The 15,018-nt window shown below is 39.8% G+C and overlaps 1 protein-coding gene across 1 annotated transcript; it reads right to left on the bottom strand.

The window, feature by feature from the left end:
• Positions 1-1,243: 1,243 nt before the first annotated feature.
• Positions 1,244-14,293, bottom strand: LOC126599643 (uncharacterized). The gene is made up of 8 exons (XM_050266042.1): positions 13,581-14,293; positions 13,334-13,486; positions 13,092-13,223; positions 12,855-12,965; positions 11,706-11,837; positions 10,840-10,977; positions 9,186-9,419; positions 1,244-1,940 (listed from the first exon to the last, which is right to left on the bottom strand). Exons 1-8 carry the CDS (start codon positions 14,076-14,078, stop codon positions 1,533-1,535), a joined length of 1,806 nt encoding a protein of 601 aa, XP_050121999.1. The 5' UTR covers positions 14,079-14,293; the 3' UTR covers positions 1,244-1,532.
• Positions 14,294-15,018: the final 725 nt, after the last annotated feature.

Genomic DNA, 15,018 nt, shown 5'->3' with positions numbered 1-15,018 from the left:
CATGCCCCCAGTTGCCCGACTAGGACGTAGTGCTTTTTAAGACCTTGTTTGGTGATGATTAAGTCTGCCCTCATTGGGGTGCAAAAATTACATCAACAACCAGATTGTTGGGCTGATATTGAAGGATGGTGCTTCAAATTGGGATCCTTTCTTGGACATCTTTACTTGGTGATTAATTGAAGGATGGTACTATCCACACACCTCTTTTTACCTTATAAACATTCATTTCAATTTTCGACCGTTAAATCAAATAAATTGAAGAAGATCAAAGAACAAATAGGGTGTACCATTTATCATGCCAAATGCAATGGTTGTGTTAAAGCTCAAAATTTAAGGTTTAAAACACACAACAACCCCCCCCCCCCCCCCCCCCAAACCCAAAAAACAAAAAGCATTTCCAAGCATTGGGCTAAAATAAGCTATGGGAAGAAAAAAAAAAGTCTTCTGCGCAATTCCGCCACAAATTTAAGCCTAGAATATACAATGGTCCAACCACTATCCGTAGATGCACTTCACTTCTCACCAATGCATTGAAGCATGCAACACCCCGTTAGCCCCTAATAACTTTGTCAATCACCCTTTCTGGGCCCAACGACTCTTTTCTTTAATCTGATTGCTGCATGATTGGACCATTGGTTGATTTAGCGGCTACATTAAATTGAACAACAGAGATCAAATACAAACAAATCTAACAGTATATAAAAAAAATATATATATATATAACGGGCCAAAATTAAATCCAACAGCTGAAATAATAAAAAATATATTTAAATCAAATTTCACTCAAAAACTGTATAATCCACACAAAATTGACTTTCATGTGGTGCACTGGGACGGTTTTGTTCATTGGTTACGTGCTCAATCCGCTTGAAGAACATTAGAGTAACTCTCTTGTTGGTTTTCTTGTTAAATCTAGTAGTTGATGCAAATAAGATCAACTACTACTACTACTCTTTACTTTTTGGTGATGAAAGTATGAATCAAGAATCTTACATTGGCGCGATATAATTGCAAAACCTAAACACAAGATGCATTTGCAGACATTCAACTAATCAAAAGAGATGAGTGGTGAAAATCCCTAACAGCTAGCCAAGCATCGAAACAAAAGAGAACACATGATGGACAAGGCAGGCTTCATCCTAGCCCTAGCACGACGGTTTTTATAACAACAATCAAATTTTATCCCACTAAGTAGGGCCGGCAAGCAAAACGGTTTATTACAAATAAAAATTCTAAGCCACGGTAGGATGCAACCACACACTTCATTTCACTAAACCATTTTTGGTACAAGTTTACAATCAACACCACAAAGCGACCAGGGACGGAAATTACACCCCTTCTTTTACCTTCACACACGCGCTAGATCCCGACCATCGCCCTTGTCCTTCCCGGGCCTCCAATACAAATTACACCCTTTTACAAAATTTTAACAAAGAAGATAAAAAAAACTAATTACACCCAACTTCACCTCTGAAGACATTGTTCTATTTCTGCCTATTGTTCAATTTATGGCTCTGCCTCAGACCACAATCTCAAACAAATGAAGCAAAAGGGGAAAAGGGGTTCGAAATACCAGTACCGCAGAGTAAAATACCACCCGTCTGTATTCTGTTTCTAAACAAGACCCTGTCGAACAGATAGCTTTGTGCTGCAGCCTGCAATTTATACTCACCCAAATCACAATAGTTTGATCGTACAATCTGCAATTCCGTGTCATCTTTCTCATTTCCTTTCTCAAAATGTCTGACGTACTTCCTAATGTCCTGTTGAAGATCAAGGGTTTCTGCTGTTGGCTTATGAGCAAACGAGAACTTCCAATCCTGGCCTCTCTTGGCACTGTTGGGACTAATTTGATTCAGAGCTGGCTCCCTAGGACCACCGCTGGCCATCAGTCCTGAAGCATGCCGTTCATTGGAAAACTGACTTTCGATGTTCAACTCCTGCAAAAATGGACATTATGTTTTCAGAAACTAGATTATTTTCAGTAAATTGCTTTTGCAAGCCCATGGTTTTCAATGTCAAACAAGCAAGACTATGGTTGAGATGCATTCGACTATGGTTGAGATGCATTCTGTCTTTCAAACAAGGGAACAAGATGACTAATCAAACAAGGGATAAACAACTTTTTAGTAAAACAAGACTATGGTTTATTTCTACAATTCCTCATCAAACAAGGGATAAACAACTTTTTAGTAAAACAAGTCTTGAATTCTTCTACCTTTTTATCTCCATTCTCTCTATGTAAAAGTTAATATTCCTTTCATGGAACTGTCTACAAGTTGGCAACATCAGATTTTCCAGGGTAGAAATAATGCCCTTTGGTTATTTACCTCACGTTACGTTGAAATAATGCCCTTTGGTGTATCTAACACAATACGTTGAAATGAAGGAAAACTTATTTATTGATATCCCCGATAAGCTACAAATATGTACATATACATGAGTCAACATAAACACACAAGAGGAAGCCTTCACAAAGGTTGCTTAGGAGAAGGCTCAGCAGTCGGTAGAGCCCCAGAAAGAGAAGGCATCGGAGGGGGATCATTTGGAGCCTCAGTACTGGACAGAACCCTAGAAGGAGGAGGCATCAGAGGTTGATCATTTGGAGCTTCATTACGCGGTACAGCCCCAGAAGACGAAGGCAATAAATGCCTTTGGAACAAACCCACAAATCTCTGATGATCAAGTAAAACCTGACCATCAGTTTCCTTCATCTGGTCAAGCTTCCTCTTCATGTTTGTAGCATAGTCATGTGCGAGCCGGTGCAACTGTTTATTCTCATGCTTGAGCCCTCTAATCTCCTGTTTGAGACTCATCACTTCAGCCGCCAATGATTCAACTTGGCGGGTTCGAGCAAATAGGCGTTGGGCCATATTAGACACAGAACCTGCACACTGAACACTGAGAGCCAGCGAATCCTTAACAGCTAACTCATCAGACCGTTTGGAAAGTAGTCTGTTATCTTTGGGAGTGAGAAGGTTCCTGGCCACCACCGCAGCGGTCATATCATTCTTCATCACGGAATCCCCAACGGTAAGAGGACCAGTAGGGGAGACGAAGGATGGGCGCCATATGTTATCTGGAGAAGGCGGGGCTGCCTCTTCAACAAGGTTCAAGTCAAAACGACGGTCGGAGGAGCCAGACATTTTCAAAGGTGTTGAAGAGAGAAGAGGTCGGACAAATCAAGATCTTAGAAGTGCAAGAATGAAGCTTCTACTGGTGGAGATTCAAGTGTGCTTTGGAACTTAATGCCAGCCCCTATAAAAATCTGCACTCGACGGAGCTTCAGAAATCGAAGAGGCGCCTGCTCAGAAATCGAAGAGGCGTTTGCTTTCTCAAAAGCTGGGCTGCTTAGAGATCACGAGGGTTGATCTCAGAAATCGAAGAGGCGTTTGCTTTCTCAAAAGTTGGGCTGCTCAAAGACCTCGAAGGCTGATCTCAGAAATCGAAGAGGCGCTCGCTTTCTCAAAAGCTGGGCTCCCCAGAGACCACGAGGGCCGATCTCAGAAATCGAAGAGGCACCTACTTTTCCAGCCTTGTCAGCACCTGTCACACGCACACTCAGCTTTGCGGAAATTATGGGCATTCTGTCGAAGACTTCTGGGGAAGTAGAAAACACATGAATCTTACTGTTCAATCACCCACTTCCCACACGCAACAATAGCTCATGGGTACCACAGATAACTTTGCCAAAGTTCTCTGCCAAAGTTGAGCACGTGAAGCTTGCAGCTCCCACTACATCGCTCTGACCAAGAAGGGTAAAAGAATAGCAAAGAAACAGCACTAACAAAGTTTAGACCCATAAATTTTGAAGGTCTAGCTACCATATTATTACCCACAAGGGTAAAGGAACAGTACCACTGCTGGATAATTGGAAAGTCCCTGTTTGTCAACCTCTGTGCTTCGTGGCAAGGTAGACTAGCAAACATGCCCAACCTTTACTCACATTCGAGAAAACACTCCCAATAAGATTGCTTGCTCCAAAATCGAAGAGGCACCGTCCTCCGAATCTCGAGAGCCAGACTCCCAACATGACTACTTTCTTAAAAATCGAAGAGAGGGTAAAGGAACAGTACCATTGCTGGATAATTGGAAAGTCCCTGTGTGTCAACCTCTGTGCTTCGTGGCAAGGTAGACTAGCAAACATGCCCAACCTTTACTCACATTCGAGAAAACACTCCCAACAAGATTGCTTGCTCCAAAATCGAAGAGGCACCGCCCTCCGAATCTCGAGAGCCAGACTCCAAACATGATTACTTTCTCAAAAATCGAAGAGACACTGCTCCCCGAATCTTCGAGAGCCAGACCCCCAGCATGATTGCTTTCTCAAAAATCGATGAGGCATCGTTCTCCGAATCAATCAAAGAGGCGCTCGCTTTCTCAAAAGCTGGGCTGCTCAGAGACCACTAGGGCCGATCTCAGAAATCGAAGAGGCACCTACTTTTCTAGCCTTGTCAGCACCTGTCACACGCACACTCAGCTTCGCAGAAATTATGGGCATTCTGTCGAAGACTTCTGGTGAAGTAGAAAGCACATGAATCTTACTGTTCAATCACCCACTTCCCACACGCAACAATAGCTCATGGGTACCACAGATAACTTTGCCAAAGTTCTCTGCCAAAGTTGAGCACGTGAAGCTTGCAGCTCCCACTACATCGCTCTAACCAAGAAAGGTAAAAGAATAGCAAAGAAACAGCACTAACAAAGTTTAGACACATAAATTTTGAAGGTCTAGCTACCATATTATTACCCACAAGGGTAAAGGAACAGTACCACTGCTGGATAATTGGAAAGTCCCTGTTTGTCAACCTCTGTGCTTCGTGGCAAGGTAGACTAGCAAACATGCCCAACCTTTACTCACATTCGAGAAAACACTCCCAACAAGATTGCTTGCTCCAAAATCGAAGAGACACCGTCCTCCGAATCTCGAGAGCCAGACTCCTAACATGACTACTTTCTCAAAATCGAAGAGAGGGTAAAGGAACAGTACCATTGTTGGATAATTGGAAAGTCCCTGTGTGTCAACCTTTGTGCTTCGTGGCAAGGTAGACTAGCAAACATGCCCAACCTTTACTCACATTCGAGACAACACTCCCAACAAGATTGCTTGCTCCAAAATCGAAGAGGCACCGCCCTCCGAATCTCGAGAGCCACTCCCAACATGATTACTTTCTCAAAAATCGAAGAGACACTGCTCTCCGAATCTCGAGAGCCAGACCCCCAGCATGATTGCTTTCTCAAAAATCGAAGAGGCATCGTTCTCCGAATCTCAAGAGCCAGATACCACATACCACTTTTTCAAAGTGCTCTGACAGAGTTAAAACATGTGAAACTGGCAGCTCCCACTACCGTGCTATGACCAAGCAAGGTAAAGGAATAGCATTACTACTTGTTAGGGAGACTCCTATATATGTTGACCTCCATCCCCAACAGACAGGCAAACCTGCAAAAATGCTCAACCCTTCATCATATCTGAGAGGGCACTCCCAACGAAGCCTTTCGAAATATTCAGCTTTCTTTCCCCCCGATAATACCTCTGCAAACAAGCTATACTAGAGCAAGAATATCTCATATCATCAGGGTTAAAAGCAAGAGTATCCCATATCATGCTTTTTCCCTGTCTTTTCCTTTGGCCTTGTTTTTACCTGCAAGACAAGGAGAAAGAGAGCAATCAGTCAACACTTGGAATCAAGCTTCCAGCCAGGAACTGACTGCCTGGAACCCCTTACCTGATTACTTACCTGGCATTGCTCTCGAGTACTCATCTTCAACATCTTATGTTTCCAGGGAAGATTCCGCATCTGCTTGAGGAACAGATAGGGCAAGTGCGAAGGATACAAGGAAGCATGTGGAGACAAGCGTAACAGCACACGTGCCGATACATCCATTACTCTGTCAAAAGCAAAAGTATCCCATATCAGCAGGGTGGAACGTACTCTAGATTTGATGGACTTGTTTTGACCCTCAAATTCTTCAGTCGGCCTTATACTCTGGAGGAAACCAGAAAACCCTCCAGCTCAGTTCAAGAATAAGCCTGTGGAAAGTTACTTCTTCAAAAGCAAAAGTATCTCATATCATCTCTTCTCATTTTTCTTCTCTTTATCCTTCATGCTGCTGCAAGATGGGGAGAAGGTGAACAATCAGTCGGAGCTCTGATTGCTTACCTTGTCTGTCACCTCTTTCAGCAGACCCCCTAGCCCGGCGACTTGGGGGACTCCTACTACATGGTTTGTATCGCGCTTGACCAAGCCTGAAACTACAAGTAAGCTTCAAGTGAAATTGATACATTACCTTGTGCATCTCCACCAGTTAAAGATACCACCCCTGGATGGAGGAAGAGTACTTCCAGAGAAGATGCCACATCTACCTATGAGACAGATAAGGCAAGTCAAGACGACACCACACTCCGATACTTAGAAGTTTCGTGATTACGAGATCATTCTCCCACAATATTTCCTAATGTCATTTGTACTAAATCATTCACTTGTACTCACTAAAGGAGAGCTTGAACCTATGTACTTGTGTAAACCCTTCACAATTAATGAGAACTCTTCTATTCCGTGGACGTAGCCAATCTGGGTGAACCACGTACATCTTGTGTTTGCTTTCCTATCTCTATCCATTTATATACTTATCCACACTAATGACCGGAGCAATCTAGCGAAGATCACAAAAAGCGACCGTTTTCGCTACCTAGGATCTATCTTGCAAGAGAACGGAGAATTAGATGGAGATCTCAACCATAGAATACGAGCTGGATGGATGAAGTGTAAGAATGCATCCGGCGTGTTGTGTGACCGTCGTAGGCCACTGAAGCTCAAGGGAAAATTTTATAGGACGGCAATAAGGCCAGCGATGTTGTATGGCACAGAATGTTGGGCGGTGAAGCATCAACACGTACACAAAATGGGTGTAGCGGAGATGAGGATGCTTCGTGGGATGTGTGGGCACACGAGAAAGGATAAGATTGGGAATGAGGATATCCGAGGTAAAGTAGGAGTAGCCGAAATTGTAGGAAAGATGAGAGAAAATCGGCTCCGGTGATTTGGACATGTGCAAAGAAGGCCGAATGACGCTCCGGTTCGAAGATGTGACTACGGGACAGAGGTTCAGGGCCGAAGGGGTAGAGGAAGATCTAGGAAAACTTTGGAAGAGACTCTTAGAAAAGACTTAGAGTACTTGGATCTAACGGAGGACATGATACAAAACCGAGCGCAATGGCGTTCTAGGATTCATATAGCCGACCCCACTTAGTGGGAAAAGGCTTTGTTGTTGTTGTTGTTGTTGTTGTTGGTTATTTACCTCACGTTAGTGCAGTTTCATAATTGGAGAAGAAATTCTGAAGGAAAAGACGCAGTCTCTGCTTCGAACCAAATATGTAAACCACATGGGTACTTATTCAACTACTATGGAACAAGAGAAACTAAAAGTAAAGAAATCCTTTAATAACAAAAAATAAAGGTTATTGGTCCTTATGCTTGGGTCCTTATCCACTCTGTTTGATGTAGGTTTCAATTTCTTCAATCATATCCCTGTGGTATACGGATTGCAAGTGTGGTCACATTAGATTTTTATCAAAAGTACTTCAAGGTTATTTGGTTATGCACTTGTATGGGTGTTGCTTTGGGGCAGCACAAGATCACAGAGATACCACCCTCGACATCCATGCCATTGGGCGCTCCATGAACTAAACCTAAACCCTTTGCACTAGGAAAACCAAAGTATAAAATGACCCAAACTATCGAGCACAAATGCAATTTGGCCAAACATATATAACTAAATGACTCTAGAAGTGCACAATTAACTTGAACCACTATGATTAAGACTGGGACAAACAACCACAAAATAGTTTTAAAAAACCGTTGAAATGACCAGTTTTTGCTTCTTTTTTTCCTTGGAACAGACAGTTTTTGGAGTGACATTATAATTTAGTAAGAATGAGGAGAGAGAACAATGTAGAAAGAAACTTTATGACAATATAATATTTCACTTTGATGAGTTCTGTTTCTCCTAATATGCCAGTAATTAGAATCAAACTTGCCACTTATTCTCAGCCACCATAATTTTTTGAAGAAGAAAACAACTTTTATTGCAAGAAACAATAAAAATACAAGAGAGGGCAAGAAGTGCACAGAAGCACAAACAAAAAAGGATAAATAGTAACATCACTAGAAACTATGAAAACATCACAAACTAACAAATAGCAGCATTCCAATTACACAAAATTTCTGAAAAAGAAAAATCTCTAAATTCTGTAGTAACATATGCCCGCAGAGATGACCATAACTGAACTTTATCCCACAGATCCTCCCTTCTATTGACCGTGTAATTCTAAAAAATCAGCCTGTTTCTTTCCATCCAAATGGCCCAAAAGATAGCTGAAACTAAACAACCTCATAAGACCTTGGCTTTCTTCCCCTTTCCTGGTAATTTATGTTTCTCCACCATAATAACAATCCCTAGGTAAAACCCAACTCATGCCAAACACCCTAAACAATCAACCATAGATTTAAAGCACCGGACAGTGAAGAAACAAATGATCAACAGACTGAACTTTTGTTGCATAAAATGCACCAATCAGGTTGTAGGCATGAATGGAGCAGGTCACAAGTGTTAACTTTCCCATGAGCCATTTACCAAGTAAAAACCTTCACTTTAGTAAGAACTTTAGATTTCCAAACAATGCCATAAGCCTAGAAAATCCTATCTGCAGCCCTACATATTTCCTACATAATTCATGCATTAAGACCATATACTTTTATCACTATATGACATCTAGCAACAAAAACATATTTGACATTTACTTTTCAATAGTCTTATGATTCAAATCTAAAATATTTATAAATTATTACATTTACAAACAAACAATTTACTTTTCAAAATTTAACCACATAGTGGGATAAGGCTTTGTTGTTGTTGTATTACATTTACAAACAAACAATTTGACTGGTGTTTGTTTCAGTAGTTGGACCATAAAAATGTAAATGAGCAGCTGTCTGAATCGATATCCAGTATGGTTTTAGAATTATGCAAAAAGTTGTACCCATATAATGACACACGTGCAAGTTAGTAACCAATATTAAGTAGTCAATTTTTTCGTTGATAACTGTGCTATTTAGGGGGAAAAAGGCATACAAAAAAGCAGTCTGGAAATGGAATAATAAGCACCAAGGTATGAGATGGACCTTTATATCATTGAGGCAAAAGTTTGAGCTATTGGTGACTGAAGCAACTGAATTTGCTTGGAGTAAAGATGAGCCTTTTCCGGCTGGGGTAGTAAAGCCAGTTAAGTTGAATGGTGGGTCCTCTGGGGATGAGAAGTCGGAACTGTCAAAAGTTGATAGGGATACACACTCATCAAAATAAGCCATGGCTTCATCCGTTAGACGTTTGGACATCTTTCTTCTTTCAATGCTAGCCTGTACTCGCAATTTAATAAAATAAAATGAAGGAAGTTAAAAAAACAACAGTGTTAAGCTCTTTACTTAGATGCTAGTTGTAAGAACTTCAACTATTTATGGATGCAAGGAATTGCTCTCCAATAATTTATTTATACGAATGCAAATTTATCCATAACCAAAATATAACAGAGATGCAGAACAAGGGGTAAAAAACATTCCACAATTTATCCATGAACAAATATAACAGAGACGAAGGTCAAGGGGTGAAAAACATTTCACTTATATAAAGCATTTGTGTACAAACGGATGATATTATGCAAAAGAATCACACCTTTAAGTGAAATTGTAAATGTGAACCTTTGTGATTGGCATTTACCTAGACCTTGCAAAACACTTAAAGCTTGCTTAAGGCTTTAGGATTTCAGGATAACACTAAATTTCTAGGATGATCAAGATTGAAGCCTCTATGTTGACTCATTCCACAACTTAACTCATGAGTGCTTGGGATATTAAGAACTCATATATGAACGTTGGCTCAATAAGGCTGTATGTATTACATCATTTTCTTAATATTCTTTTCTTACCTTCCATGTTACCCAGTGAATCATAACCCTGCAGCGGACACGTGTTTCTTCATACTTAACTGAAGGTTTTCTTCTCTCTAGATTTAAGATTATCGATATTCATTTTAATGAGAAAACCAGATACCTTGTTTTGCTGAGCTTGCTCTTAATTTTTCTCCCTGAATTTTAAATAAGCTCTCTTATAATAAGCATCAATTAGTTGACCTCATTCAAAACCCTGTATCATTAATTAGTTTACAGCTTTGGACTAAGAAACTGCTAGAGTTTATATTAATACATGTGACCTCAAGAGGCTGCATAGATCGAGATCTGAAGCATACGAGTCCTATGATGAATTGGTGCTACACAGTGGTAATGCTAATTGCCCTATTACCTAGGTTAGATAGGATTGAGCTTAATTACCCCTGATTGACCATGTAATTGACTGAGTTCATAGTGGATTTCTAAATGGCATAAGTTCTCGCAGTTTTTTCCTTTCTGGGATTTCCACGTCAAACAATTCTTGTGTTGAGTTGTGTGGTTTATCTTTTCTTATTGAGATTTAAGCTTCATGAAGATCGTGGAATATAAATTCAGAAATACACTTATTATATCTCAGATTTTGTGAACTCTGTTATTTTTCATTGAGAATTATTGCTTGAACATTCAAATACATTTTGGTTTTAGAAAATGTTTGACTTAAAACTCAAGAAGCACCATGTGCAAATTTAGTAAGTGGTACAAATGCAATGAAGATCATACACAAGAAAAGCAAACATGCTTACCATGGTCCCAAGAAAATAAATCAAAGTATATGCATAGAACTTCACGTAAAAATTTAGAGGGAAGACAGGGGAAGAAAAAAAATATCATACTTTTCTTCCTGGGCGAGACTTTGGCACACTAGGGGTCTTGGGATCTGGAAGAACTTCCTTCAGAATTCTGCTGAGCTCTTGTGCACGGTGCTCCTCAACAGCCAGATCTGATTGAAGTTTTCTAGCACGTTCCTGTGACTGCAAGCTTAAGGCATGGGTCCTTTATGAGTTTTAATCCCCAGAAACAAATAGGAGAAGAGGTAACAACAGAAAAGAAAAAAGAGTATGGAATCTTAGCATGCCTAGTACAATATTGTTTCCTTAATGTCACATCTGATGTAGCATGCCTAGTAGAATAACCTCTCTTGTAAAACATGTCAACATAAAAAGTTTCAAATCATGCTGATAAACAGAAGTCACTGCAATTCACTGAAAAGACCATCACCCAAAGACCTGTCCAAACGGGGAAACTAAATATGTTGAAAACCTTAGCATAGGTTCATGAAGCAACCACTTCAAAGATTTCAACCTACGCACTTGCAATATGGAGATACTATAAGACTGTAAAAGTAATTTAAACACTTCTGTTAAAGCACATCAATAAACATCATCATAAAATAAATAGATTACATAAGTACTTCCACACAGTACGCCAGCCAACAATGAATGGACATTCTGCATTAACCACACCCACAAGAAGATGCCAATGGTAACACAATGAGACATACTCTACTGTATGGCTAAAGTAAACTCTAAACCTTGAAGAAATTGTTTGCACTTACTCCTATTAGTTAAATCAAGGCATGAAGATGTCTGCTCAAATGCTAACATATAGTAAGTTCTACAACAATGGCATTTTCAATTAAGCCACAATAGATTGCTCAGCGTGACAAAATTCTAGTCAGTTTACAGAAATGGAAAATTACCCGCTCCAGCTTTCTGGCATATTCTCTTCTGATGTCCAAAACTAATTCAACTGCACTTGGATTTACCAGGTCAGGAGGGATATCAGAAATGTCAGTATTTGCAAGTGCTGGAGTATTACTCCTTTGCATAGCCTGTGATTATAGGAAGGAAAGAGAAAATATCAAATAACTGTGACAGCATTTTGCAAGCAAATAAGCAAGAATTATAAACACATGCCGGCATCTCAGCATTGCCTATTTGCCATCATTAGAGCACAAAAACTAATTTAATAAGTATTACAGAAACTAGGGAACCTATGTACGTATGGTATGGATACATTCTTCGGTATACTTGACCGAAAAAACTTTAAATTACGTATACTCAACCAAAAAAAACTTTAAATTACAAGTCAACTGAAGAAAGTGGCTGTCACATAGTTGTCACTTGTAGTGTTGATAATGCCACAATCCATATTCCACAAATGCCAAAACCCAAAAGATGAATTCTCAATCTACCAATCTAAAATCTTGAGGTTATCTGTCTGTTCAAGACGTAATAGATTCATTCAGATCTCTTGATTGAGCACCTTAACACCTCCAAAACATTCACCAAATTGTAAACGTACACATCAAATTAATTTAATCCAAAATTGTGATGGCTTGAGATCTCTATTGCTGTATCCAAGTCCATAAAATTGCAAATTGCAGTTTCACATTTGAAGAGGTGCCAATATCATAGTGTTTATAGATATAGGTTATTTAAATATGCACTGCTTATGACTGTCTATATAATTTAGTACGTCCAATTGTAAGTTTAAGATGCTGGGCATATTTTTCCATTGAAAACGCATAACCAACTATAACATTTTTCTCGTCAAATAAGGGAAATTAATTGTTACTTTGAGAAATAAAATTGAATCTTTGGCAAATTGAGACAAACTAATTCTTAAGGAATTCATGTGAAATTTTAATTCATCCTACTCAATTTGAAAAGGCCCCCTCACTTTAGCTAGCAAGAATTCCTATTAGTATGGTTTAAGAAATTAAGAGTAGATACCAAAACGAAAAGGTAAAGCTATTCAACCAAAACGATCATGTTTAAGTTGAATACAAGGTAATAATACATTAGACACCTATAAGAATCCTTGAATAAAATCCACAAGAACTTACACTTGCAAGGTCGTTTTGAATCTCAGATATAGCTCTTCGCACTTCAGAACGAACTGTTTCATATATACTACTGGCTGTGGTATCCCCTTCCAAATGATTCTCTTGAACTGACTGAAATTAGAAGGCAACTTATCTTATTATCATAACCAACTACCTATATTCAAAGGCAGCATTCGAACTTATATCTTAACTAGCTTACAGACAAGCATTTCACAAAAACAAAAGAAATATACAAACCAAATCATTGAAAGGACGCCCGCAGTTCACATTCAACTGTTCACAAACTGCTTTAACAGTCTTCTCTTCAGCTCCAGACAAAGAACTTGCAACCGAAACTCCATCTTCCCAATTTAGAGACTGAGACGAGGACTGAAAGACAATCACAAACAACAAGAGCCAAAGTCATCAATCAAGATGCTAATAATAACACTACAAGTCATATCATACAAATTCAGAAAAAGGGTCAGCTTAAGTTTTACCAAATTTGCATCCGATTCCTGCAAATGCAAACTCGACCACCTCCGCAGGCCTTTCACCTGATCCAACACAGCAGAACTACTTCTAACTAAACCACCCTTTTTCCTATCATTGCCCAATTTACTCAATGAACCGCATTCTTGTTCATCCTCACTCTATACATACACAAAAAACGCAAATCCATTATCTTTTTCGGTTTCCCAAATCCGAATTACTCTAAATTGAATAGAAATCAAGATAATACAAAACCTTGGGATTGACGAAACGCCCTCTGGAATCCGGACCACGCGAAACCGAGCGGTTCCGGCGTCCCGGGTCAACCCTCGACAAGCTCCGACCCACCTCCTTCCGGGTCCCCAAAGCGTCGGCATTCCGCGCAGCGGATCGGCCCCTTCTAATATCAGCGCCAATGGAAGTGGCGGGTCTCGAATCTTTCGAAGTTACAGAGTCGAATTTGGCGGGTTTGACTAGGTTCTGAGAGTCAACGGCTTGGGAGTCAGTAGACCAGAAAAGAGGGTTGTCTCTTTTGTTCAAGAAACTTTCAGCGGAGGCGTCAAGGCTGGTCCTTGAGAAAGCGCTGACGCTTCTTGACCGTCTGATTGGGGCTTTCTTTGGCGGTGGATTATCTTTGTCGGTGATTTGTCTCCCGGCAGATGACGACGATGACGACGGTGCTGAGAAGTTGGAGGTGGTGGTGGTGGTGGTGGTGCTTCTTTTGGTTGAGGATTTGAAGGCTGAGACTGCCATAATTCTATCTGCTGCTTCTGCGTTCTGTTCTTGTCCTTATCAAGGGAGGAATGTTATCCGATTTACAGAATCTTGAAAGGAGGAGTCCAATTCAGAAGGATTTGATACTTCAGGAGTGTGGAGGCTGTTAACATCGACAGGACACCACGATCATATTTATAAAAAAAATTAATTAAAATTAAATAATATTTTTATAAAATCCGCATATTGTTGTAAAGATAATGGGTGAATGAATGCCCACTCAAAGAAATGAGACTTGGGAATAGTGTTTGTTTGAATCTTTCAAAACGTAATCATTCCTTATTTGTAAGGTTTCATGGAAATGACTCTATAAATAGAGCATTCTATATGCTATTGAGATACGCTGCGAAAGAAAGCAAGAGAAATAATATCAGTATTCCTCACATCCCCTACAATACTTTTGTGTTATAGTAATAATGTGATATTTTGCACCTGATTTGCTCCTGTCCTTAGCAAAGGTTATTGTAAAACACGAATTTTCCTGCGATGAAACGAGACAAGAACACGTGTACAAAATAATTTTTGTATTAATGATTTTGGGGTTACAATCTCTTTATAGTTTGATCCTCTGATTCGATCTCCGTAAGATATAGACTTGTGGATATTTTGTTGATCCAAGGGTCGTCGAAGCTTGATCTTGGATGAACGGTTGGAAGTTTCTTCAAGGGGCTTAATCTTGAAGGTTGAGGGAAGTTTCTTCAAGGGTCTTCGGGGCTTGACCTTGAAGGTTGATGGATGAATGGATCTTCAGGAGTGTGGAGGTTGTTAAAATCGACAGGACACCACGATCATATTCATAAAAAAAAAACTAATTAAAATTAAATAAATAGACGGTTAGTAATATTTTTATAAAATTCGCATATTGTTGTAGAGATAATGGGTGAATGAATGCCCACTCAAAAGAAATGAAACTTGGGAA

The sequence above is a fragment of the Malus sylvestris genome, chromosome 2 (assembly GCF_916048215.2).
Source record: "Malus sylvestris chromosome 2, drMalSylv7.2, whole genome shotgun sequence".
In the NCBI taxonomy this organism is placed as follows: domain Eukaryota; kingdom Viridiplantae; phylum Streptophyta; class Magnoliopsida; order Rosales; family Rosaceae; genus Malus; species Malus sylvestris.
Note: the sequence above shows the minus strand (reverse complement) of the source record. Positions and strands in the feature narration are given on the sequence as shown.

What these genes read in the sequence shown, in the direction of transcription:
- LOC126599643 (XM_050266042.1), bottom strand. Translation starts at nt 14,078, where the DNA reads ATGGCAGTCTCAGCCTTCAAATCCTCAACCAAAAGAAGCACCACCACC. An exon ending in GGCGTCCTTTCAATGATTTG is followed by an intron (nt 12,966 to 13,091) that starts GTTTGTATATTT and finishes TTCTAATTTCAG; the next exon opens with TCAGTTCAAGAGAATCATTT. An exon ending in TTCAAAACGACCTTGCAAGT is followed by an intron (nt 11,838 to 12,854) that starts GTAAGTTCTTGT and finishes CTATAATCACAG; the next exon opens with GCTATGCAAAGGAGTAATAC.